This window comes from Colletotrichum jinshuiense, chromosome 7, assembly GCF_051148585.1.
Source record: "Colletotrichum jinshuiense chromosome 7, complete sequence".
In the NCBI taxonomy this organism is placed as follows: domain Eukaryota; kingdom Fungi; phylum Ascomycota; class Sordariomycetes; order Glomerellales; family Glomerellaceae; genus Colletotrichum; species Colletotrichum jinshuiense.
In genome coordinates, this window is record NC_139314.1 from 2,985,463 (window position 1) to 3,012,208 (window position 26,746).

Below are 26,746 nucleotides of genomic sequence, written 5' to 3' on the forward strand. Positions count from 1 at the left end.
TTTAAGAGGGAAGCCCCAAACTGCCGAGGGCCCCCCATCTCACACGATGGGCCTTGACGGCTAGTGATCTTCCTGCCGTTACCCTTCCGCTACAAGCCCACTTGGGCCTGAAATGAAACGAGGCAAGCCTGCAACCTCGGATATCTCGCGAAGCGACGCCTATCAATTGGATCACTATAGCGATATATTTCCTGTGTATACACCATTCACATTTCTGACATCTTGGGCTCGCCACCAATTCTTTTCAGCGCTGTGCTGTCAACAAGGCGAGCTCAGCAATTTTTTTACGCGACACTCTAGCACATGAGGTCTCTGTTGGCACCTTGCATCTTGAGAGGCTGCCGTCTGCTTCTCCTAGCCTCGTCATTTGAATGAGACGGAACAGCTTCCTTCCTCCAGGCCATGTGCCTGCCGAACATTACAAAACCGGCGGGTTTGGGTTAGGTCATTTGTACTGCAACTCGTTTCGCAGCTTCACAGCCTCCCTGGGATCTCATCGAATCTTAACCTTTGCTGCCGCAACATGTCGTTGACTATCTCTCTGTCTGAAAAACGCCACGAGCCGCCTGCAAGACATTGGCAAGTTGCATACTTACTACGGCTGGAAGCGCATCGAGTATCGCAATCCCTGTTCTGGCTTCTTCCTTACGCCACCATCTCTCGTCTTCCTCTGGTGGGCCTGCTGTCACTGCCTCGCCGCCACATCTCTAAGCGCCCAGCAGGCACATCGTTAGACGAGCCTGAGTATCCTTCGCCACGGAGCAGGTCCTTTTAACCTTCCTCCCAGCCCGGTTGCAAGGGCTGTGTCGTCACAATGAAACCCCATGCCCCCTGATTTGGCACACCAACCCCTCGGAAATCGACGTTTTCACTTTCAGTATCAACCAACCTACTTGGGAATTGCCTCGCACTTCGGAAAATCATTTGCCACCCTGTTTGGGATAAATGGAGTCTTGGCCCAGGCGCACCGTTCTCCGCATTACCTCTTTTCTTTCCTACTGAATCATTTGGCATAGGAAGGAAATGGGCCTATTAAAAAAAAAAGATCTTGAGGGCGCACACTTGGCAGCATGCAGTTGGGACATTTCCCGCCTTCTTCATATCCTACTCCTTCTTGGCATACAAAGGGGGCTTTGCCCGAGGCGTTGGTTATCATTATGCATGCATATGGGATGGCGAGATGGTGTGGATAGAGGAGCGGCTATTGATATTCGGGCAGCGAGCAACCAGCACTGACACGTCGACCTGCGCAAAGTGGCATGTTTTCTTCTTTCCTCATGGCAGTAGGGCCGAGGTTGGTTTGCAGATGAAGTCGCGTCCATTTGGCGGTTGGCTAGGATTTGCAGCCTGTACTTGTTTTCCCCTTCCGTTTTGAGTTGTGTAAATAGAGCTGGACTAGGATGGAAGATGACCCAATCGCGGCCGCGAAGGCCACTTGAGACCCTTAATGACGACCCGGTCGACGTCACGGCCTGGGTCAATGACACTACGTGATTGCTCAAGACACAGTTGAACCGTAAGCATGCTGTCAAATCGGACTGGGCACCCCTTTGGTCGTCTACGATGGACGAACGGGATGGCGTAGTGCCCTTCTGCAAGGAGGATGGCCTTCCACCCAGCCTGTGAGGATTACCATGCAGCCCCCCCCCCCTCTCCCGAGGTTTCGAACAACCCGGCGCCTGACTTGGAGACATCTGCGCGTCGCTTCGAGACTTGGGAACGGCTGGGTTTATTTTTCCCTCCATCCCCACACCAACCTGCAGGTTTACATTACTCCCGCATGTCCATTCGCATCATTCGATCTTTTTCATGCCCGTTGGTCGTCGTACCCTCTCGCCAACAGTACTGATAACATTGCAGTCCTTCCAGGTTGGGCGACGGCTGCATACATGCAGGCGAGGAGGATACCAGAATGAAGGTACAACTATGGTCGGCCATGAACAGCGAAGCAATGGCCCTCACGAGCACAACAGACGATACACCGAAGGAAACGAATTGGCATTATCGTCGTCTGTGAATAGTAGCCCCTAGGACTTGCTTCATGCGGTTGGCTGATCCCGCAGGTCAAGATGGGATGGGGTCATGGGAACGAAGGCTGCGAGTCACTAACTCGACACATCACTCGTGCATGTCTCCCAGAAATGGCCCGGATCAAGCCTCCCCCTCCCCCCTTCTTCTGTTTTGCTTTCGTCCGTCCATGGCAATTCTTGGTGGTTTGTCAACGTGGCATCGAGGTTTGGCCTCGAGCTGCACCAGCCCCTCGGCTTGCATGACGAACATGATCCTACCGCCCCGAGTCCTGTAGTCATCAGTGCTCTTTTGTGGGTTCAAGGCCTCGCGCCCTCCCCCTCTCCACCAACCCGACCTATCGTGGCCCCCTGGTTTTGGTTTTGGGTCTTTTCCATTTCCAAATACCTGTACCTCATCGGGGCGAATAACGCATGGATCCGGGAACACGGATCCCGAGTTGAGTGGCCCGGGTAAAAAAGAGGCGTCTGTCTTGGTTGTAGGGCTCTCTCTCTTTTCTTGGTGACAGGGGAGAGCGGGGGTCGGATATGAATCGATTTATGCAAGATTGCGGGACCGACCTCGCAAATTGCCCGCCAGTGAGCCATCCAACCAGGCAGGACGCCGATTTGAGACGGGACTTTGGGAAACGGGGTCACCTTTTGCGCCCGGGGCTCTCTCATGCGGGAACAACTGGCTGTGCATGTTGGAAATGAGGAAGGGCGGATTGAGGAAGTGGGCGGTAGGCGGTAGGCGGTGGGGGGGGGGGGGGGGGGACGTGGCTACAGCCCGCTCTTACCTGGTACCAGGTTAGGATTTGTTTGTGTTGATGCTGATGGTGAGGTGGAGGTGGGGGTTTAGGTGAGGGCGGCAAAGAGGGGCATTTGGGCCTTGTTTACCTACCCCTCTCCGTCTACAGCTGCAGCGTGAACCAACGATTCTTGGACGGCGTTTAAGACACCTTGACATTTTTTTTGCTCTTCTTCTGTTCTGTGATGCTTTATGCAGGCTTGGGGCGGCCGGCGTGGGGGCCGAGTAAAGGCTACTAGTGGTGGGAGATGCTCCTTCCGGCCTTGGTTCTTGAAATGTTCCTCGAGCTCAACCGCGTGCTCCTTTAAACAGTCCATGTCTCGATTTTGTTGTTACAATTAGATGGTGGCGTACGTTCTTCCAGCTTGCTCGGAGACGGCGAAGTAGGACAAGACCTCAACCATTGACATCAACACGTAGAGTAGTACACGTATGATGAAGCTGATGGGGGTTCTAGCCCTCCGGCTGTATCTATGGCTTCGTCCAAGGCAACCAATTGACTCATCAACGACACAGGGACTTTGTCTTGATGAGAGCTCCAACAAAAATATGAGATCAGGACAAACAACCTAGCGAAGCGATATCCTCTCCATCTATCCCGATCCATCTTCTTTCACTGGCTGCCTGCGTGGCTGACCACCACCTTCCCGGCCGTTCGACCCTTCCTCCCCTCTAGGAAAGGCTGTTTGCTTTCGACCCAGGGGAGTGGTCACAAGGCCAAAGGTGTGGGAGGCTGCGGAAACCCTCCTCTTTCTAGTTTAGCCTACGACCTCCCAGTTGGAAACAGTCAGATCCTCGTCCTTGCGTGGAAGTATCCTCCCCCAACCCCCCTGTTTCGCCCTGTGCATTTCGTCACTTAGGTGATGTTGCGACATTTGGTCAGAGATACCCCCTGGTGGCATGACATGACTGTGGGTTGGGTTTTGTCCGACGACCGGGTTCTTGGACGGGGGGGGGGGGAGGAAAGGCGAGGAGCCCTTGTGTGACGTAAGCTTCAATCAAGACGACATACAACGAATGATGTACATTTTTTGAGGGCCATGCTACCTATGCTAGTGCTCAGAATAGGGGAGTGGGTTTCGTGCTCTGAGTGAACTGGTTGGGGACGAGGGCGGGTTTTTGATACCCATTTCTGCTGCGTTTAGGGAGGGTCGTTGTTCTCCTGCGTGAGCAGGGAAACGACCAGCCTTGTATGACGGTACTCTTCCCCCTTTCCCGGGTACACTCCTACTCGGTTCAATTCATTTGATTCTTTCCTTCTTTTCTCTTTGTGTCCGAGGGAAGCATCGAGCTTCGACTAACAATTCTCTTGAAACTGCCATAACACCTGAGAGGGTCTCTAAAGAACTGCACCAGCACGACCTCCTTTATCATCTAAAACCGAGGGATCAAGATTACAACGGAGTGTTTATGCGGACTACAGTTTACCACCTTTAGAGGTGTTAAGAGGGGGGATACATTCTAGGAGGCTTACAGTTTGAAGTTGTTTTAGACGTTAACCAGGCCAGTACTCAAACAGGCGGCCTGTTGCTGCTGGCGTTTCCCGACAAATGGGGTGGTGACAGGTAAGATGGCGTCGTCACTCAAAAAGTCCGAAATATGAATGTCAATACTGAACTTGCAACTATGAGGTAACGCGTGGTCTCACGACAGCCTTGACTTGTTAACAGCCTTAGCAGCACCCGCGTAAGAGGAGGAGGAGGAGAAGAAGAGCACATAGTTATCGGGACCGACCTCGCAAACACTCAATATCTGATTTGGATGTTCTGCTGTTGAGATACCCTGCGAGGTGGGACTGGTTTCGGATACGAATCTAGGATCCTGAACGAAGCAGCCAGGACAGATTCTCTTATACTCCATTGATCCTAAGGGCAAGCCACGTCTCGCAGGCAATCTGAGAAACACATGGAAATTCAATGCCCACAATCGCCTATCGAATTGGTCTTGGGGTTTTCAAGTCTATCCGAAATTGCTTAAGCGGTTGAGTAGCGCCTTTCCCATCTAAGCCGGTCTGCCATGGTATGATTCAATGATTCGTGGAATGCTATCCCAAATAAGGACGAAGACTTCCTTGAACCATGGGATTCAACGTAAAATACCACACAGAATACATGGGAAGTATAAAATCAGACGAGCACGCAAGGCTTTTAAGAACCAATACCGGACTTTGCAAACGCAGGGCTGACGCTCCTTCTGGGGCCAATCTAATGGTCCCAGATCCAAGTGGCTCGGTGGCAACCCAGATGTGCCACGGAGACGAGGCTCTGTGTCTCAAGCGCTGCTCTGCTAGGCAGAGTCCTCTAGAGTCGTGTAGAGATTTCGAGGAAAGCTGGCGTGTAGACCACATCGGGACAATGCAGGTTCCGCCCCCGTTCGTTTGTCGTATCCGGTTGACGAACATGGCCTTGTCTTTCTTTACAAGAGCCTTTCTTCAACTGCACCCAAGTCAGGCCCTGGACTCGGCTTGTGGCAAGGCAAGAACTGCAGGCAGCCTGGATAAAGAAAGAGATGTGTGGAAGATGAGGGTCGGGCCGTCCCGGGGGGGGGGGGGGGGGGGGGTTGCTTACAGTAAGTTCAATGGACATAGCCAAAGCGGACGCCGAGTTTGCAGGTCCAGGCCAAAGACCCTATCATAAAAAAGTCCGGACACTGTTAAGATTCCCTGGCCGTTTGACGCAAACCGCACCAGGCTTGCGAACTCTGAACACGAGTAGTTGAAGGACAGCCGTAGAGTCCAGCAACGGCATTCCTATTCTCGACGTTGGCACAATACATATAATCCATGGTTCCCCTTTTAATTCGACATGCTGGTTGATTGTGGGAGTCAGTCGCCCATGGGTGAGCGTCTTCACTGCATAGAGAACGAGAAAATGTTACCAGGGGATAGGCTTCAAAACTGGAATCACCCACATCAAGAGACACGGCAAGATGCCCACCAAGATATCACCGTCGCTCGGGAGGTTATTTTAGAAGGTTTCCTGTTATTTACCTGCAGGAGGCAGGTTTCGCAGCGTGGGTGGGCTGCGTTTGACGTGTGATGTACAGAGTCTACATAAGGAAATAATAAGGTGCCTGTTGAGAGAATGCCGTGTGGGACCGGATTCAAGGCCCTCGAATCGTTCTCTTCCTGCGTTCCCAGCCACAAGCCCCTTCACGGTCGAACAAGACTCGACTGGAAGCCGTGATGACTGGGCACGTGAACCTCAACCTCGGGCATCGAGAATTCACGTCATGGGTTCCAAAACACCCCCTCCCCAATTTCTATATCCCGATACCACCATCCCGCTCTTTCTTTAGATGCAGTTGAATTAATAACAAGGAACAAACATCCCCACCACTCGCTTCGTATCACTGCGAGATAGGTTGGTTCAAGGGTTCGCTCGTTTAGTGGTGGGCAGCAGGGGTTGCGCCGTGGTAGCCGACGAGCTTGAAGCGGCCGATCATCTCGCCGACGGTGAAGAAGCCGAGGCACTCAGCAGCGACGACGGCGCCAGCAGCCACGGTAGCGGTGTTGATACGCGAGGCGATGGAGGCGGGCTTAGCGGCAGCAGAGCTGGCGGTCGAGGAGGCGGAGCTCAGGAGAGCGTTGGGGTTCTTGAGGGCGCTCAGAGCGTTCTGGAAGTAGGTCTGGAAGGTGGTGACGGGACTGATATGTCCGTCAGAAGCTGGTAAATGTATTTCACCAGGACTTTGACTTACGGGGGAGCCATCTTTTGGCCGCGGAAAACAATCTTGGACAACTCAAGACCGACGCGGGAGTAGTAGATGACCCAAGGGACCTGCTCTATAATTGCCAATCTGTCAGCAATTGGTCGTCGCCACCTCAATCCAGCATCCCAGTACTCCAATGCTTGTTTTCTCGGGACTTCCTTCGCTCGGGGTGACACATACTCTCGATGAAGCCGATAACCTTGCCGGTGCGGCCGCCGACCTTGCCGAGCGCGCTGACGGCACCAGAGAGGGCGGGACCGGCGGCGCTGGCAGCGCGGCTCAGGCCCTGGGCGGCCTTGGCCGAGTACTCACCGGCCTTAGCGGCAGCGTCCTTCGCGGACTCGGTGGCCTTCTTGGTCGTCGTCGACTCGAAACGGGCAGCGACGCGGGAAGGGATGGTGCGAGCGGTGGTCCGCATCAGCGGGCGGGCGAGGGCGGAAGACATTTTGACCGAAGGGAAGACGTCGACGTCGGAGAAGAGGGATTAAAATCGGGGTATCTGGATCTCGGATCGGAATGCGTCGATGTGGGTGGCTCCTGGGGCGAAGGGCGAGCTTCGTTGGCGGCCAATTGATGGGAAGGGGTGGTGATGGGTGATTTTGCGTGAATTGAAAAAAAGAGCTCTGTTGCCAGTCTCTGCCTCCGACCTCTCGGAAGATTTCGCTTGTGCTGTTGTTGCGAGCCGGACAGGTGGCCCGTGCGTGCTTTCCGGGCATTGGCGAAGCAGGTTGTGAAAAATCCAATTGCTAAGGTAAGGCAAGGCAAGGCCAGGTCAGGTACAAGGAACGATGTACCCTACGTACGCCCAAGGGGAGAGAGGCATCCGTAGGCGCGCCCGGTCGGCCCAACGGGCTATGCCGCTTTGATAGCGAGCCAATCATAGGGGGCAGCGCCCTAGGGGGAGTGGGGCCGCATTTCAGTGCGGAGGAGCTTCGACAGAGGGAAGGGGGAAGATGAGCCTGACAGCAGCAACTGGGGAAGAATGGGGTCTTGCGATGGATGGAAGCTGCGTTTGGGAGCTGTTCCCTGGTGAGAATTTCTTGTGTTAGATAGATGCCTTTTGTACATTTCTCCCGGCTTCAGTCACCAATGCCATCACAGGGCTGTCTACAACATGAATAATGCGACTCACAATCACCACACACTCGCTCCCTCAACTCGCTCCCTCAGCACGCTTCTCACACAATGCACAGTATCGACCTACGCGCCCGCAAGTTGTTATATATGAATTTCATTGGGAACATGCCTCTATAAATATATCCAAATAACCATCCGTGACACCAAATCGCCAACACCGCCATATTATGCCCAAAACACCAACCATGTCACCTGCGCAGCTTAGTCCAAGCTCTGGATCATGACCTTGATGGCGCCAGACTTCGGGTCTCTGGCCGCCTCGAACGCTCCGAGGGCGTCCTCAAGCTTGAACTTGTGTGTGACCAGCTTGCTGAGGTCAAGGACACCGCTCTCCACCAGCCGGATGGCTCTCGGCCAGGTGTTGCAGTAGCGGTACTGGAGCTGGATGTCGACCTCACGAACACTGGCTCGCATAAAGGGGATGTTGATCTCGTTCTTGCCGACGCCGATGATGAAGACCTTTCCACCGAACTTGCAGGACCAGATGGCGGAAGCGATACTGCTCTCGACACCAGTGCACTCCATGGCCACGGCGGGCTCGATACCGCCGAAAGACTCGACGATGCGCTGCGCCTCCTCCTCGGCGGTTCCACGGCCGACCTTGTGGGTGATGGCCGAGGGCACCAGCTCCTTGGCGAAAGCCAAACGTCCGTCGTCAATGTCGGTGACGACCAACGGGCAGGCACCGGCGGCCTTGGCGCAGAGAAGAGTGATCAGGCCAATGGGTCCGGCACCGCAGACGAGGACCGGGTCACCCAGGCGCACGCCGGCACGCTGCATACCGGCAAGGGCAACACTCAGGGGCTCCAACATGGCACCGCTCTCGTATGACATGTTGCCAATCTTGTGGCACCAAACGGCAGGGTGGTTGACGTATCGCCTCAGAAGGCCAGGGACGGGCGGGGTGGACAGGAACTGGACCTTGTCGCATCCGTTGTAACGGCCGGTCAAGCAGGGCTCGCAGGCGTTGCAGATAACGTTCGGCTCGATGGCGACTCGGTCGCCGACCTTGAGGTGGGTGACGCTGGGGTGGACGGCAAGAATCTCACCGGCGGACTCGTGGCCGAGGATGTGGTCGCCCTCGACAATCATGGGTCCGATGCATCCGTGCTTCCAGAAGTGAACGTCGGATCTGCGCGTCTTTATTAGTCTCGTCCTCACTTTCGGGGGAATTTCGTCTGCTGCCAGTGGACTTACCCGCAGATGCCAGTGCTTCGAACCGCCACCGTAACCTCGCCATGGTTCAGTCCCTCCCCGGCCTGGACGGCCTCCAGACTGGGCTCGGCCTCGTTGATCCACAGGTCGTGTGCGGGGTTGGTGAAAACGCCAATGTTGGCCTTGGACGGCTTGACGGCGCCGACCGACGCGGGAGGGTCAACAGCTGAGGGAGACATTATGAGAGCTGAGTGTGTGGTGTGAGAGTGTGTGAGAGTGTGTGTGCGCTCTGTAGGGCTTTGAAAAACTGTTCAGAAGATCTCTTTGCCACGATGATCACGGCGGGGTATGAAACGTGGGTGCAAGACGACGAGACGGCTGGTGGCTACGAGAGCAGGATGTGAGGAAGAGACAGAACCGGACGAAGCAGGGAGAGCAGAACTGGAGCGCAAACACGTCGGGACAGTCTTCTCGGCTGGATATATACCTTGCACTCGTGGGCTTTTCTATGGTCGGCCAGCAACCAGGAGCTTCTTCGGCCCCTCGATGTTTTAATCCAGCCCCTCATACCCCTCGAGGCAAACAGTTGACCCCAGTTCCCCACGTCGCAACGTCACGCAGGGTCGAAGCTTGTTGGCAGGGGGTGGGGCGCTGCCGCAATGTGGGAATCGTTCGGTCGCTGTAAGACCGATTTTTCCTCTTTGCGACTTCCCGCTCCAATCACGACGACGATCCGTACCCGACATCGACCATCCCCCGCCGCGACACGCTTGTCCAAACCGAGGATTTCTCTTACTTGTAGGCTGTTGGAAGCGGCACGTCTCGCAGTTTGCAGGTCCAGGCGCGCCGGGAGGGGCAACCACCTGGCCACTCGTTCCGCGGGGATTTTTCTCATGCGTTCACGTGGTATCAGAACCAGGGGCCTCGTTGGCATTCCGATTTTTTTTTTGCTTCCATCCCTCTTGCTCGTCGCATCGTCGCTTGTTGAGGGCCATGTCGCTCCACGAATCGCGACGGTGCCCGACGCAAGATCCCTTGGCTTTACGGAGACCTCACCCCCCCCAGTCTACTCTGTACAGACAAACTGGCCGTCGGCCCCGAAATCCCCCCCGTTCGCCCTAAACACGGGGAGTCTGGATCGTCGCAAGTGGCGGCGCCTTGGGCCCTTCGGTCCTACACCTCCCTTTTCGATATGCGCCTGCATGGGTCTGCCTTTGGTCGCCAATATGCGCAACTAGAAGCTGGTTGTATCTATGAAAATTTGCCGTCAGGCAGCGTCTTGCGGCATGCGGTCGAGTTATGAGTCTCCGGCTTGCTCGCTCTATCCTGTAGGCTCATGGCTGCGCGCCCGGGATCGGGCGATAGCCGCGCCGACGCATGTCCCTTCCCGAAGGAGGGCGAGTGGTTGTCACTTGCATCCGATACAAGCGCTGTGCTGCGGGATTTCTTATCTGGTGGTTCTTGGTGTTGCATGAATGATTTTCGTCCTTCTTCTCTCAAACCTACACACCGTCCAATCGCTCGAAACCGTATACCCGCAATTGGCCAAAGCACTTACTTAGCCATACCCGCAGTCGGTGCTAGAAAATCCGAGGAGAAAATTCGGACCCTCTCATCTTTGTCATGCGCCCAGACTTGACTTTTGGCCCGCCGGGCGACGAATGGCACTATGATAGACCGTCGCGGACCTATAATCTCACCCGGGGCCGGTCCCCGGCTTGGACGGTCGGTACGACCCAGGGGCCCGTGGAGACCTTCATATCGGTGGCCCCCCACAGCACGGCACTCGTGATTGTCGACATGCAGAACTATTTTCTGCATCCAAGTTGTCGAGACCATCCGGCCGGGCTCGCCGCGGTGGGGAAGACCATGCGGACCATTGAGAAATGCCGCGAATTAGGGATCCAGGTACGGCTGCCAATCCCGCCAGTCGGAGTTCGGGGAAGCACCCGGCAGATGTTACCACCCCCGTCTTACCGGAGGGTGAAAGTTGACGGGGCAAGGTAACGAGCCTAGCTTACTGTTTGATGCGACGCAGGTAATTTGGCTAAACTGGGGCCTGACCGACGACGACCTGGCGCAGATGCCCGCCAGCGTCCACCGCAGCTTCTCACGATCGCTCATCCTCGGTACGGCGGTGGCCGACGACAATGTCGTCCGCCTTGGCCTCGGTGCAGACCTCGGCGACGGCATGGGGCGCTGCCTCGTCGCCGGGGAGTGGAACGCCGACATCTACGTGCCGCTGAAGCAGAGCGCCCATCCCGCGGACGTGCACTGCGACAAAAATAGGATGTCGGGCATGTGGGACCCGGAGCAGCCGCTGCGGAGGTATCTGGAGCAGTCGGACGCCGGCAAGAGCAAGCGCACGCTGCTCTTCGCCGGTGTCAATACGGACCAGTGCGTCCTGGGCACGTTGACCGATGCCTACAATAGTGGGTGGGACTGCGTCCTGGTCGAGGACTGCTGCGGGACGAAGACGCCTGGGGCCCCAGAGGTGTGCCTCCACAATGTTGCTGTGAGTTGGCTTTTGCAGCCCTGTCCCGTCAATGGTGCTTGCGACCATGATGATGCCATGGTGGACAGGACGCTCACTAAGCATCGCAGGGCTCGTATGGGTTTGTCATCACTAGCGAGACCTTCCTCGCCGGCAAAGCCTCTTGAGGGCGTGGTCTGGGCAACACGATACTGCGCCGCCACTTCGTGATGCAAAGGTCCGATGGGTGAGTCAACCAGTTGGTTCGAACCACGAGTGTATATATGGATAGATGCGAGGCGGAGTTCCCCAGGCTGGTGAGAGATGCGGTACGCTTACCTTTTTATGAAGTCACCCGATGCCGCGATACGAGACAGTGGCCAATAGACGAACATGCCAGCGGGAAATGTCTCCGATAGGCGCCACAGTCAGCAACTTGGGGGTGTGCACTTGAACAAAATCGGGGTTCTTTCTATTATCCGAGCTCGTGGTTTGATGACACTGCTCGCTATGCTATGTTCGGCAATGCCGCAGCGCCTCATTCAGTGTTCTCATAACGCTATTGCTCGGATCGATCGTCTGGTTGTCTCCCATTGCTTTCAGCCCAGTCTGACATTGCGTGCCTCGACGAGCCGTCAATGTCACCCACTAAGAAATTCATGATACGTTTCCCTGTCTTCTGCCGGTGTCGCCTTTCCTGTTGCACACCAACACCCCCCGCCTCAAGGCTCTTACACTTGGGCGGATGTCCGACCAAGGATTTCCATTCGTTAGAAAGCGCAGAAAGAAAAAAGAAAAAAAGGTAGAGGTGAAGGAAAAAATTTCCAAGATGCCGAAAGATGCGGCATGGCTGAGTTGCCAGCACTCTGCATCCCGTCCAATCCCAAAAAGGCAGTCTAGAATGCGTGCATGCATTCGACCGCAGGAATGCTCCAATCTGTGGGGCCTTCCAACCCCCCCTTCCTCGGCGCGCCCATGCACCGTCTATATGCCCCGTTGAACGCCGATGTATGCATTTGTATGTATGTGGTGAGAGAGGGGCGGCGGATGTGTGGTGATGGCTGACGGCTTGGGCATCGACGCCGTAGTCGTCGCCGTTGTAAGTTTGCGATGCCGCCGCCGCCGTTGTTGTCACGATGGGCCAAGCTGTACTGCTACCGGGACACCCATGTTTTGGTTCGGGGTTCGTTCAACCGCTTGTGACTACAACGTCGCCTTTGCAGATGCCGTATGAGCAGCAGATCTCGGGGCTGGCCTTGCCGTTGAGGATATCATCGCGCTTCCACTGGTGAAGGGTTAGGATCTTGCTGGGCGTTCTTTCGACATTCTTTGGGGGGAGGGGAGCATGCGAGGCATGGGGAGACGAACATCTGGGCATGGGAGAGGCCTGGCTTGGACGAAGGCGCCAAGAGACGCGATGGTGGCGGCCATGGAGAGAATGGTGGGAAGCTTCATATTTGCCCTGTATGTACCTGTCCGGACGGCAGAGTCGACACGTGTGGGTTGACGGTGGCAGGTAGTTGCCAATATTCGATGCCAGAACAAAAAAAGAGTCGTGGGCAACGGCGGATAAGAGAGATAAGAGGGGAGGCGGGCTGAAGCTTGATTCAAGATAGCGAGAGACAAGGAGAAAACAGTCTAGAAGCGAGTGAAGAGAGGGTAGGTAGGAGGCCGAAAGACTTCTTTATCAAAGCCGGATAGGACCAGGAAAGTCGAAGGAATGTGGTGGGTCGGATTCTGGAAGATGGCCGGGCGGAGAATTGCCTTTTAATACGGACAAACAACAGGACGTACACGAGCGTTGCTGTGATGGGAAGCCCAGTGGAAGCCATGGGCGACGGCGTTAGTCCGCGCCACACCACGCAGCTTATTGCCCCGTACATTAGTCAACGCCCAACTCCCGCGCCTAGCAGACCGATGGAGCGGCTGTATGACCAGGGGGGACGTTAGGGGCGAGAGACACGGGCTCTGGAAAGCAATGATGGGCGAAAGGGATGAGGGGAGAAATTGTGCGCTCTGGAGCTCTCCCCGAATCTCATATTTAGTTAGATTTGGCGTGCGTTACTGAAACACGGCAACTTGACACTAGCCTGTCGGGCACATGGTGCTATCATCAAATCTTGCCGCAGCAGTTACCGTCGGCTTCGCACATGCGGGCGGATATCCCATGTGTTCCGTTCTACGGAGGAGAGAATGACGGCGGTGGGCTCGCCAAGGCGTGCGACGGTCCATAAGATCTGCCTGCGTAAGACTATGGGGGATGTAAGGGTGAGTGTGGGAAGAGGAGGGGTTGCGGGCGCCGCTTCGAACCGTACAGCGACATTATTCGCTTTCGCCGAGCCCTTGCAAAGGGAAAAAACAAAGACTAATGGCAATTGTCGCGAACAGGTTCTCGAGAGTGGCTAGCGGCCGGCAGGGACCGAAAGGTGGGAAACATTACGCCTGTGCCACCCGTACGAACTGAGACCAGGACAAGGGACGGTTGGGTCCACGAAGAGACTGAGGAGGAACTGAGGCGCGGAAGTCACAGTCGGGGCGGCGAAAAGGTGAGACAGAAATAGAAACTGTGGCTGAGGAGGGGGGACAAGACGTAAGTCAATGGCGGAGGCATATCGAGCTGCGTGGGAAGCAGAATGGGCGAATGGCGCTGGAGCTGATCTTCAGCCCTATTGCAAAGGGAAAAAAAGGAAACAAACATCGGCAAACGTGACCCATGTTTATGCTTGCTTATGGTGTTGAACATCAGACGATGGAAAAACAACCTGAGTGAGTTGTGGCTTGCTGCCGAGCCCTGTTTTTAAGATTGCGTCTGGGACGTGGGGGGAGGGCCGTGGGTTGGCGAGTACGATGACTTCTTCTCGTGTTCGCTGAGCGCGCTTCCCCAATCTCACCGGCTCTCGATTTTACGCCATGCTCGACGACGGAAGGTCGAAGGTCTGCTCGCACGCTCTCTTGCTGGCCGTTGAAATAGTGATTCTGGCGTCCGTCGGAGTCCATGCAAGAGCCTGTCCGTGAACGGCGGCATCCAGCACGGTGGGCGAGCGTCCAACAACGGGCGCTGCCCCAAGCGGCCGAATCAACTTAGAATCCGTGTTGGCGCAAGGAGAGGTGTGCGGTCTAGCGGCGGAAGCTCGGACAATGTCGCAAGTAAAACCTGTATCCCACGAGAGTCAGAAGGGAGCAGCCGAATCGTGCTATCGGACGATATATTGAAGTCTTGCTTCCCTGCGTCCATGGGGTTTCAGGGCGATGAGTCTGTCCTACATGGTGCACGCAGCGAGGCGACGTGCATAGACTCGACTTGCGTGAGCTTCCCCCAAACCCTGTGTCCAGATGCGCTCTGTCTGCCGCCAGCAAGGAGACATGAACGCTGCCGCTTTCCCATCCCCCAACGATCAAGCCGTGCTCCGTGTGCTCATGTAAGACATGCCAGGCTGTGGTTGGTGGGCCTGGTGTGCTTGGAACACACGGTGCGATGTGGTGGTCGCGTCCAACAGTCGCGACGTGGTGGTCGATGGTCGTGTGACCGACCTCCCGGGCTCGACGCCTTGACGAAGCATTTGGTAGAGCTTGCTTGCTGCGTGCCTTCTCAAGGCGCAATGTCAAGGATGCGCCGTGGTCCTTTCAAATGGGCATCTTACAAAGTCAGGTTGGCCTGTTTGCACGCGCCTCCTGGGGAATCCTGCAGAGCATTTGAGGGTCGTTGCCATCTATGCATGTCCCAGGCACACATACACATACAAAGACAAATACAAAAACACACATACACACTTCATCAGCCGCGTATTTCGGGGATGTTGCTAAAATGACGTGCGCGCATGAGAGGAGGCTGGATGGATGGGATGGTCGGCGTGAACATTGGAAGAGAGACGATCAAATGCCGTCAGAGGCTCAAAATACTTACTTCCAGGTTCTGGGAGGAATGCGGATGAGGTAGCTCTTCCGGATCCTCGGTACAGTTGGAATGTGCAGAGATTGGGGCTTCGGCAGGACGGTGATGCTTGGCGATGAAAGGTATCGATCGATGGCTCCGTATAGCCCATTGGCCGGGACGATTCAGACGGGAAGGAGGGCGCCTGCTTAGGGGGTAAGGTTCTCCAGGCCCAGCATCCGGGGAGGGGCCGCCGTCCTGCACCGCCACGGGTGCGATCGAAGCACTATAGCAGTTCTAAGCCTCCCGAAGCTAAGCTTTACGGGCACCAAACCCTGACCTTGGAAGTTGTGGGCGGCTCGTCCTCCCGCAAAGAGCCTCACGTGTATTTATTCACCATTGCTTCCAGTGACATTTCGGATCCTGCCGTGCGAGTTGCTGGTCGAGCTGAGTACTCCAGCAAAGGCGCAGCGGCAGGTTCCTATCTCTGCGAGCCCCAGTTTGCATGGCCTTGGGCGGTCGCCGTCCTGTTCCTCCCCATACGGAACCCCGACTCTCTTCCTGGATTGCATGGGGTGCATGGAGGATAGCCATCACCAATCTCTCTTCTTCTCATGCTACCGGCTCTGCGGCAGCCAGATTGGCCCCATAGCGGAATCACTGCGCTCAAACACCAATGGTAGCTCGTGTATTTCCCTATCTTATCACGGAGATCCACCAGTGAACACTCCTCTTTGACTTTTACGTATCCGCACATACTCTCCTAATCTGTCTCCCGCGTCGCAGGTTCACGGACTTGCAGGTCGCATAGTTGCCTGGTCAATCCCTACCCTTGACCTTTTTGTAATTCCCTTTTATTTTTTATTTTCTAACCCTCTTTTTCTCTATGGGAATGGCATTCTGCAATGCGCTGCCCACGAGAGAAAATGCTCCTTTCCAATCATTCGTGGGCCCCTAGGTATCTGTACCCTCCACGGCATGTCCATGGCCTTGCACATGCTCCGAAAGCAGCCCAAGGGCATCCATTGTTGCAACTAGTGCCCAGAATCCATTTCCTTACCAAATTTGCCATTGGGCAGATCAGCCCGGAACACCCGAGTTTTGCCTCCCAATTCTTCTTCTAGCTCAGTTCCAGAGCTCCAGTCCCCTTTACCGAACCTATCCCAAACGGCTCCCAAGTGCCGGTCTACTTCCGAACCACACCAGTCCCGCCGTCAGGGACGCGTCGGTGGGGTGTCAAACGCTTTCAATGCCGCGGTTCTTATCTTGATCGCTCCATGTCCCCCACCAGTTTCGCGTCAGAAGCTGGTGTGTGCTCTGCAAAACCCCACGAGTGAGGCTGTATCTCGAGTCCGGAAATCTGGGTAATCCATGGTCCGCCGCCGTTCGCGTCCTGATAAGGGTTCCTCCACTTTCCGCAATGAATATTACTGCCCGGCTCGCCACCATGTGTCCTGGTCTCGTCGTGGATCTTTCATCCCCTCGCAGCTTGCCAGTGCTTTGAGTATCTGCTCGTCTCAACCGAGTCTCCGCCGCAGAACCTGCATCGTACGATTGTCCATCTCCCTAGGAAGGCAACGTTCAAGTAAAGCTATGAGCCGCCGGTGACCTTCATCCAACTTCAGGATCAACAAGACGGGACCGCCCCTTATAACCGAAACATGGCTTTATTCGAGAGCAAGAGCGACGCCGGGTCGAACGGCGGGGAGAAAAAGTCGGCAACTGACGTGGAGCGAGGCTTCCTGGGAGACGACAGGGCTGTTCATCAGGAGGACTTCGCAACCGGGACCAGCACCTACGCGAGACTGCAAAGGTTGGCAGGCAAGTTGGGCGTCGAACAACGAGGCATTGAGAGGGTCCCCGAGGACGAACGAATCAACGATGCGATCGCCAACGTCGGAACGTTGGTAAGTCCAGCCGATGGCTGCGCTCATTCCGGGGAAACATCCTGACCCTTCTACAGTGGTGTTCGGCCAACATGGTCGTCTCATCTTTCGCCATTGGCGTCCTGGCTATTCCGGTATTCAACCTTGGCTACGTAGATACAGCCCTGACCATCATCTTCATCAACTTTCTGGGTGTCATGCCTGTGTGCTTCTTTTCCACTTTCGGCCCCAAATTCGGACTTCGGCAGATGGTTCTTTCCCGCTACTGGTATGGATTCTACGCGGTTAAGCTAAGTAGGTATTCAGCAGCAACTTCTGCCACGCCGTTACTGACATCCTCCCCCAGTCGCAATCTTCAACATTCTGGCATGTCTGGGTTGGTCGGCTGTTAATACCATTGTCGGTGCCCAGCTGTTCCACGCCGTCAATAACGACATGCCTGGGTGGGCAGGTATTCTGGTGATCGCCATATCGACGCTGATCATCTGCACATTTGGCTATCGTATTGTTCACACCTACGAGCGGTTCTCCTGGATTCCTTGCGCCATCATCTTTCTCATCGTCCTCGGCGTCTTCGCTCAGTCAGGGAAGTTCAACAACATGCTGCCCCTGAGTACAGGCCCGGCCGAAGCAGGCTCCGTTCTCTCGTTCTCCGCAAGCGTATTCGGCTTCGCGACGGGCTGGACTTCGTATGCTTCCGACTACACGTGCTACTACCCGGCATCTACGTCGCGGATCAAGGTTTTCCTCGTCACTTTCTCTGGCCTCTTCTTCACGCTGTGTTTCACCGAGCTGTTGGGCGCTGCCGTCATGACCGCCAGCGTTTCCGATCCAACGTACTCCGACGCATATGCGAACTCGGGAATCGGCGGTCTTCTCGCGGCTGTGCTCGTCACCCGCCTCGGCGGCTTCGGCCAGTTCTGCCTCGTCATCCTCGCCCTCTCCATCATCGCCAACAACTGCCCCAACATCTACTCCGTCTCCCTCTCCTTGCAGGTTCTCTCCAGACAGACACAACGGGTACCGCGCTTTGTCTGGGTGTTTGCCGGCACCGCCGTCTATATCGCAATCAGCATTCCGGGCTACGACCGCTTCGAAGCCTGGCTCGAGAACTTCATGCTCCTCATCGCTTACTGGCTCGCCATCTACGAGGGAATCAGCTTGACCGAACATGTTATCTTCCGTCGCGGCATGACTGGTTACAATATTGAGGACTACGACACGCCGTCTCGTCTGCCGCCGGGATTTGCGGCCGTGGCGGCATTCTTGATGGGCATCATGGGTGCCGTGCTCGGCATGTCACAGACATGGTTCACTGGCCCCATCGGCAAGCTTGCTGGTGGGAGTCTTGGTGGCGACATTGGGTTCGAACTTGCGTTCGGCTTTGCGTCGGTTTCGTATACTGGGCTACGCCTGGTTGAAAAGAGAATCTTCAAGAGGTAGTTCAAAGGGGCCAAGAGGGACCAGTGTATTATATGGATGTGTTCGTTGTACATACTGGGGTTACAGGCGTCTGGGTTGCTGGGCGTTGGTGCGACGTGTGTTGCGAAAATGATTGGGTTGCATTGTTCGCGTCTTATTCAGTGGATGCCATTCCTTGGCATCGGACAATATTAGCCGCTCGGCGGTCACCGGAGTTAAAACAAAGATTATCTAAACCGACTTTCGGCCCGCTTACGAACGACGAGTCCTCATGTCAACTAACCCCGGGTTCACAGGAAATATCCCAAGCTCGTCAGTTCGCGTACTCGTTAGCTAATATCCCACCATTGCCTGCCTCCAGCCTCTTGGCTTTCCTATCCCGATAGGGCGCACACATAATACCCATGGGTGCACAAAATCATGCTTGGTCAAATACACAACAATCCAAGTCATATGGTGGGCAACCAATGCGCTGGGTCCTTTCTGGCCAAGACAGCCACGGTTTCGGAGGACCCTTGTTCGCCGATATACCTAAACGGCGTTTTGAACGGTCACATGCGGGTTTGTATGTTGCAACATGTAATTCAATCCATCTGTCTATGTCTTGTCCCATGAGGCAAGAGGGATTGGTATCAGGCAACAATACGCCAAATTCAAGCCTATCTGCTCGTGTAGCAGACGGTGCACAGGCAGATTGGCAGAAGTATATATCTTTGGATAACGCTTGTAGACTAGTGTGCGCTGCCCCTAGAGGAATAAACCAAATCCCACAGTCCCTATTGGTTCTTGCATTCGTGGCTGTGAACAGGGAGCAACATAGAGAGTACAAAGAATAACACGGGCGTATACCATTGTAGACTTGTCCTATAAATTATTTCATCTTCGAGTTTTTTTTTTTCGCTCGGCATTAGAAAGGAATTTAATGCTTTACATATACTTGCGCACATTTCAGTGACGTAGTTAAATATGGGAGAATATCTGATGTCTCTTGCACAACTGAAATGATACGTGTCAAGCCACATGAAATAGACCTGAAAAGCCAGCTTTTGGAGGCCTTAGTATAAATTCTTTCACGCACTGGTTTTAAACCTTGGGGATTACTCCCAATTTAACTGTGTAGTCTTTTGTGGGCTCAACAACTGCTTAGGGGAGGGGACGTTGTTGACCTTTGCCGAATGATGTACGGTGGCTGAAAAGCCGTCTAGAGGTTAAGTAGGGCGGTTTTTAGAGAAAAAGGAATAATAATGAAAACTCCCATTTGTGATTTTATATTTTCTGCTGGATATTCGCTGTTTAGAAATTTTGGGAGTTGGTCGGTAACAACCTCAAGAACAAATCAGGTCATCAGGTATATTAGTCCTATTTTCGAAACTTTGCTACCGCTTTAGGAGGGCTTCTGTACGGAATTCAACCTTGTTGTCTAGGAAGACCGGGTCTACCCTGGTTGCCACCGATTCGAGTTTGGACAATCGAATAGCCAAGCAGCAAAAATGTTAAGCCAGGCCAACATTCTGAAAGAGGATTGTTTAAAATCTGAGGTGAAGACCGCCATGGCAAAGATGTCATGGTCTTGTTAAATTTTTTTTAAATTAAATTAAAATAGCCAACAATCATACTGGCTTGAAGAGTTGGTCGGGGTAATGAGAGGCCTCCATCCTTTAGGCGTAGCAAGCGAACGTATATAACCACAACAACCGCTCCCGTTATTTGGCCACAATGGGATCTGCCGCATAATACTGCAACCGACAACAACAGTCGAGTGAAAGGAGGACGGAGGAGACAAGAATCAATCGGCTTTTAGACCCCATCAGATTTCATCCGACGGTCCGGTAGTATTCATTGTTAATGGGCATCGATGGTCAGTGTTTTGGAGTTGTACAAGGCCCGCAAATTTGTTTATATTGATGATGTTTTAAGGCAGGGAGAGAATATGCTACGCCCAAGCAAAGGCACGGCGATTGCATGGTTTACGCCATACAAACAAGACGTAGAAGAAATCGCAACCTATGATCGTCATCCTTGAAGAGGGCCGGCAAGTCCCGATGCCTCATATTTTTTCCTTGTTTGACGTAGAAACAGCAGATTATATAACCAGCTTTGACGCCAGACTAGCTAACTAAAGAGAGGTCTCCAATCTCGAAGCAAATTCAACAGGGCGCACTATCTGTAGTACAGATAAACCAGGGCTCAACTAAACACAATTGCGTCACAGGCCCCTCACACATAGCCATTTGGTTCCGATTATTGCAAGTTTGTGTATTCGGAAGCTAATACAGTTGTCCTTGCAAGATACTATGTCACATGTGTTGTCCGTGACCAGGATTATGTATGCTACCTACTCCGGAATGCGCCAAGCTTATGTCATTCCCTAGCCGAGTGGCGGATGTCACCCATGTAATTGAGCCCTTAAAGAAGACTCTGGTGAACCCGCCAACTGGATGCCATTTTGATGCGAAAATCGACCTTGATTACCTTCCCCCAGCTTTCCACACCGTCATTTCATGCGTTCCCTTCGTAGCTTAAAGGTCGATAAACCTTCGCCATTAAAAAGAATGCTTATTGTAGAAGCGTTGCTCGAGACATCAGATACCGGCGCACTCAGGATTCCTCGTCTGATGACCGAAACCGAGCTGGCATTTTTCGCGTTCGCGATGAACGATTGAGAGCAACAATATCGTCATCGTCATCGTCCGAGTCTGAGCCAGCTTCCTGAATCTTATAACTGGATTCGCTGTCATTGACTTCCCGTAGCTCCAGAGTCCGTCGTTGCATGCGTTTCCGCCTAGATGCCGGGGTGCGTGGCAAAGGCTCTTCATCTGAATCCATAATGGAATCCGGTTCTGTGGTCAAACGACGAGCCCGCGAGATTGATGTACGGCCACCTCGTGAAGTTGCCCGGGCCATAATCGTGTTTGCAGCATTGTTCTTTCGACTTCTGGAACGCGTGGGAGTCACGTCTATTTCGGGCTCGTCCTCAGCCACGTCCATTCGATCTTCAGTTGGCTGGCTGAGGCTGGGAACAGCAACCTTACGTCCGCGGGCAGATCTAGGGGTCAAGCCCAGCTCGACAGATATCGTGCCGCCCTCCGTCGCTTGGCTGCGGGGCACACTCGGAATGGCGCGAATCTCGTTCTCAGAGAGGTTCACATTGGTTTTCTGTTCAACAGCTGGGCTCAGGGGACGAGGATTCTTGGGTGGGCGCCCGCGGCGTTTCTTTGGGGGCGGCGTATCCGCTCCCAACCTCTCAAGCATTTCCTGACTCTTCGCAGGCGGTCGGGAGTTACTTGCGGGTTGGGAGCCAGGAGGACGCCCTGGCCCACGCTTGCCACGAGGCGTCGTCTTTGTTGAGTCTTCCACCTCCGAATCCGATGCCACGTGGGAACCAATCGATCTCACACGGCGGATTCCGCCTCGTCGTCGAGATGTGGATGTACGCTTCTCTGCGCGTTGCACATCGGGATTCTCCTCGGATTCTAAAGACGGATGAAATTCCTCGTCCTCGTCGTCACTCCTTGACGCTCGTTTCCGCTTCCGACTCGGGCCCGGTGCCGCGTCGAAGTCAGCCAAAGCCTCGTAATCATCTGCTGTCAATTTTGGCGCCTCTTTGCGAGCTCCTGAACGAACACTTTTGGCAATCTTTGCCTTGGTCAATTTCTGCGCGGCAGGCTTTTCAGAAACGTTGGGTGCTCGACGGCGTCCGGCCCGACCACGTTTCACTGGTGCCCCTCCCTCTTCTGCGTCCTCTTCCTCGTTGTCAGCCTTCTCCTTGATCATCTTTTTGGTAAGGTTCGGGAAGTTTTCGCCGTAGTTGAAAAACAGTTCCTCGCCGGCCTTGATGCTACGAGTGGCAGAAAAGCGAATGCGGTATTCGCCATTGACGTAGAGAATACCCGGCTGAACATTGGCATTCTCCACGGCATGATTAATGTAGCGGCTGAGATTGCCATAAATAGCAGCGTCGACCCAGATGCCTTCATAATCCAAGAGACTGAATACATACGACGTGCTCTTCTCCACAGAGAAAGCCTCGCCACGTCTTGCCTCTCTCCTGACTCCCTCATCCGCAACAATGAGCTCGCCTGTGTATTCAATAACAAACTCGTCTTGGGCAATGTCTTCCGCCGTGAACAGGCCGTAACCGCAGCCATCCAACTGGCTCTTGCCCAGGACAACTGCCTTGCTAACGCCTCGTTGAATGGCGATATTCTGACAACCCGTTTGGAAGAGTGCGTCGTCATGTCGATTCGAAGGGTCAGCACGTTCCGCAGCACCACATGTTCCACAGAGGTCAGGATCGCATTCGCGATTCAACTGCACGCATATGCAAGGGCGGCCTTCTTTCTGCTTCTGCAAGCATGTCTTGCCGCTTGAGTGGCAGCCGCAGCCTGTAAATTTGTACGCACAACAGTCTTCGGTGCATCGGCAGAAGCGTTCACAGAGGATATGGTTGAGAACACAAGGGCACTCGTTGTCGGCAGTACAAGGACCTTCGTGATGGCACGGATCGTTGGACGGGCGAACCTTCGTGTCATGGGAGTTGGTGTGATCTTGCCAGTCGCCCACGAGCATCTTCTTCTTGCGATCGTACCAAGTAAGGTTTTTTACCCTTGGCTGATCGATTGTTACAATAGGCGGAAGTTTGATGCACAGGGATTGTAGATGGCGATGTACTTCCCAGCATTCTCTGTCCAAAATTTCCGCAGTAGCGCACTGGGCCCTAACCCGAACCTTGTTGTGATCCAAGATCGAGAAGAAGCTGCGGAGCAGGAAAGTCTCGTCTTCAGTCCATGGCCTCGACTGAACAACAGAGTTGGCAATGTTGTTGATCTGGTAGCATTGTCGTTTGCAAGGCGGCGGAGGGTCCATATGCTCGATTGGGTCTTCGGAAGAGATAACACGGTTGGCCGAGAACATGCGTCCATACATTCCAATGCAGTCCATGGAAAAGTTTCGCTTGTGGTTTTCGAGACTGTAGTCTCCATGCTCGCATGAATTGCTGTAACATATGAGGCATCCCATGACTGTGTGAGTTTCGATCCAATGCTCAAGGGAGTCCACTTTCTCATTGTCGTCCTGGCCACCCTTGGCCGTTTTCTTTGAGTCGACGATTTCATCAACCGACTTATCAAGCTTCAAAACATCCCGCAGGTAGATTTGCTTCCCCTTAGGGGCGTCATGGAAGAAGACTTGATCAAAAGCCTCGGTGAATACCCTTGCTGCCTTGAGGGCTCTCGGCGACGCCGCCATGTTGTCATCGCTGTGCAAATTCACAAGACTCGTTTTCTGTTGTGGCGTGATGGCATCGTCGGAACCCGAACTCGCCATATGGCGGATTAATGTGGTTCGGTTGCAATTGTAGATAGCGAGCTTCTTGAGCCACGAGTCCAGGAATAGCGACAAGGTAGCTGTCCTCTCCTTTTTGATGGTTCGGACAACCCGTTCCTCGCGACTGCCTAGAGTCTCGAAACCGCAGCTTTTATCCATCCTCTCCAACTCCTTCAGCCAAGTCAGATAGCCTCGTTCCTCATTAGGTTCGAGGTCTCGAATAACAGGCACAAATTTCAGCATGGAGTTGGGAGACAGAACGTTTTTGACGATTTCTGTATGATGAAACCGATATCTAGGCACGGCTGCCTTGTTGGACTTGACGCATACCGGCAGGTAATGCGCAGCCTTGCCTTGGTCTGACTTTCTCCCACGAAAGTGTTGCTGTGAGAAGGTCAGCTGGTCATTGTCCAACTGGTAATCAACGGTTTAGGGGCTTTGAGAGGGCTATTAATGGTCCTACTCACCTTAGTTCGGATCGTCATGGTCGTCCCCTTTTGCTCCTCTTCCGCTGGAACCAATTTCACGTCGGCGAAGAAGTCAATGCCGGTCTTGACACGTGTTTCGGCAGGCTTGGTGGAGTTGAGGGCGTAGAGGCATAGTTGCGAATGAGTGTTGCGAATGTCGGCGGAATAAACCCTCAGCAACTTGATAACATGCCCGACATCTGGGGTGTCCTTTTTGGGGGTCTGCTTCTTGGAAATCCCATTCTGCTTGGGGGACTGATAAGTCGACGGACGCGTAGACGATGGCGGCGTCACCTGCTGAGGGGTCTTCAAAGAGCCTTCAGGTCGGTCGAGTTGCGACATCTCGGCATCATAGCCGTCGTCGAGGTCGACTGACGAAACCGAGGGTTGAATTGACACAGGGGGAGGTGAAGGGTCCAAGACCGAGGCAGCATTGCTGGAAACGGCGGTAGAGCCGCCGCTCGGGTCCGAAAGACAACGCGTGGAACCTAATGAGAAATCCGAAGGTCCTTGGGCGCCCTCAACCTTGGGTCTGTTCTGGGGTGCGCCGTCGGCGTCCCGAAGATGGTGGCGTGAAAGGGGACTCGAATTGAGAGTCAAGTCGATGATATCGAACTTGCTTCTAGAGTCTTCCCGAGGTTGCGACCGAGGCTTAGTTTTAGTGTCGTCGATAGATTCCCGGTCGCGATGGAAGAAGGCGAAGGAGGAGTCGACGTAGGGACCTTTTGAAGCAGCAGTGTCCCGGTCGGACCCGGAAGGGAAGGAAGACATATCGAATCAAAGTATGTGAATGAAAGGAGCAGAGGCGACAGCTTCCTTTCCGGCTATCTGGTGGCTGCTTTATCCTCCTCACGTGCAGGCGCAAACACAGACACGGTCGCTCACCATATCCTCTTCCCCGTTGTCAGCGTCAGCAAAGCCTGTAAACATTGGCTAAGGAAGTCTCATGCCAGGCGGCTGTGAATGAGAGGCCGATGCTATCGCGCAGGGGTTCGGGTGTAAAACGATGGCTGATATGAATGAAGGAGTGGTTTTTTGCCACCAGAGTGGACTGCCTGGGATGAGGTTGATGATGAGAGAAGAGATGAGATACGTATGGTGAGACGCGTTGGTGAACTGCGAGGCTAAGCGCGTCCATGGACGGAAGGACTTCGAGGGAGAGATTGCACGGCGCTAGACCCAAAAAGGATTGAGGGGCAAGGATTACACTTCAAACAAAGCGATTGAAATCCGTGCAACAACACATTTCTCTCCATTTCCATAAGTAGAAAGAAAGGCCAGACACACCCAATACAAATGCTCTTCTTTTACCTTATTTGTACATATGAAGGAAAAATACGGGATCTCAAAGAGGGAGTTTTCTTATATTTTAGACTTCTGTTGAGAGTGCATCGCAATATCGATGTTTCATTATGGATTGTCCGGACAGTTTGCTTGGTGGCGCATCGCTGCCTTAAGGCACCACCTGCAGTTGTTTGCCCGGGCACTATAGTAAAAAAAAGGGGTCTGTTGGATGAATGGGGTTCTAACAAGCAGAACTATGTGCAGGGTCTTGGAAATTTCTCTAAGTGTTGTTGTTGTGTGTGTTACCTAGCAGAGCAAAGCGCTAGAACGGGACGGTCCTCAGGCATTCGAATGCAGGAAGATCACGCAATTCCAAAAAACACGAATTGTTATGTGCTGGTGCCTTTGGCCAATAAACTGCTGCTGCTTTCTCAATTGTTTGACTAAAGAACTGCTCGATTTCTTCAGCAACTAGTTTAGGCCTCTAGAAAGTGTCCGTTAAGTGTGCGTACGACTACCTAGCACATGATTTGTAGGATACCTTGGCCAAGGGGGCCTACCCAGACTAAATGACGCCAAACCTTACAGTGTCCATCGATGCAGTGAACGGGTTGCTTAATGTTTGGCTCATTTGACTTAAAACTAATCAAACTCTGTCGTTCTAACGGAGAAAGGAAGTAGGAGAATTGACGAGTAAGGATTTTGGAAAACCAGAAAATGTACGCTGAATCGTGTGCCAGGACGCTGTCTGTTCATGACTGGGTGGGAGACGGCTTACTTCTAGCAGCCGGCAAGTTTTCATCCGAATGCCGTGATGCAAGGACACGGGCAACTGGACCCGATTAGTTATTGTTCGATCCAAGGGGTAAACGCTGGCGCTAAAATGTATGGTTTGGTAAATAAAGGTAATCGATGAAATCATGGCTCCTTTTCTCGGGCCATCAAAGTGAGCTTAGCTCCGAAATGCGTGTAAATGACGGGCGCCAAACTGGACGGTATTCGGCGTTGGCTCCCTTCCACCTTGGATGACAATCTTGATTTGCTGAGCGTTCTGACCTTCGAAGTTGGTCGGTTTGTGTATGAAGGGATCTATCTGTTGGAGTCTTTGCATCACTATTGCCTAACGTTGGTCGCTACTGTAAGCTACTTTTATCAAGAAATCTATTGCATGGACTGGTTACAACATGGACAAGGCCAA

The 26,746-nt window shown here is 53.8% G+C and overlaps 5 protein-coding genes across 5 annotated transcripts; 2 read left to right on the forward strand and 3 right to left on the reverse strand.

Annotated features, from left to right (window-relative positions):
- Positions 1 to 6,201: 6,201 nt before the first annotated feature.
- Positions 6,202 to 6,973, reverse strand: EsH8_VII_000780 (ATP synthase subunit g; the record flags this gene model as incomplete). Its single annotated transcript, XM_083270913.1, has 3 exons — positions 6,202 to 6,463; positions 6,517 to 6,601; positions 6,709 to 6,973. The coding sequence occupies 3 exons, from the start codon at positions 6,971 to 6,973 to the stop codon at positions 6,202 to 6,204; spliced, it is 612 nt and encodes a 203-aa protein (XP_083128470.1).
- An 893-nt stretch (positions 6,974 to 7,866) lies between these two features.
- EsH8_VII_000781 (NAD(P)-dependent alcohol dehydrogenase) lies at positions 7,867 to 9,059 on the reverse strand (the record flags this gene model as incomplete). The annotated part of the gene is made up of 2 exons (XM_083270914.1): positions 7,867 to 8,797; positions 8,863 to 9,059. 2 exons carry the CDS (start codon positions 9,057 to 9,059, stop codon positions 7,867 to 7,869), a joined length of 1,128 nt encoding a protein of 375 aa, XP_083128471.1.
- A 1,384-nt stretch (positions 9,060 to 10,443) lies between these two features.
- On the forward strand, positions 10,444 to 11,481 carry EsH8_VII_000782 (cysteine hydrolase family protein; the record flags this gene model as incomplete). The annotated part of the gene is made up of 3 exons (XM_083270915.1): positions 10,444 to 10,728; positions 10,859 to 11,335; positions 11,425 to 11,481. 3 exons carry the CDS (start codon positions 10,444 to 10,446, stop codon positions 11,479 to 11,481), a joined length of 819 nt encoding a protein of 272 aa, XP_083128472.1.
- Positions 11,482 to 16,825: 5,344 nt separating this feature from the next.
- On the forward strand, positions 16,826 to 18,493 carry EsH8_VII_000783 (uncharacterized protein; the record flags this gene model as incomplete). Its single annotated transcript, XM_083270916.1, has 3 exons — positions 16,826 to 17,071; positions 17,128 to 17,344; positions 17,397 to 18,493. The coding sequence occupies 3 exons, from the start codon at positions 16,826 to 16,828 to the stop codon at positions 18,491 to 18,493; spliced, it is 1,560 nt and encodes a 519-aa protein (XP_083128473.1).
- A 2,577-nt stretch (positions 18,494 to 21,070) lies between these two features.
- EsH8_VII_000784 (uncharacterized protein) lies at positions 21,071 to 25,035 on the reverse strand (the record flags this gene model as incomplete). Its single annotated transcript, XM_083270917.1, has 2 exons — positions 21,071 to 24,181; positions 24,265 to 25,035. 2 exons carry the CDS (start codon positions 25,033 to 25,035, stop codon positions 21,071 to 21,073), a joined length of 3,882 nt encoding a protein of 1,293 aa, XP_083128474.1.
- Between the last annotated feature and the right edge of the window lie 1,711 nt (positions 25,036 to 26,746).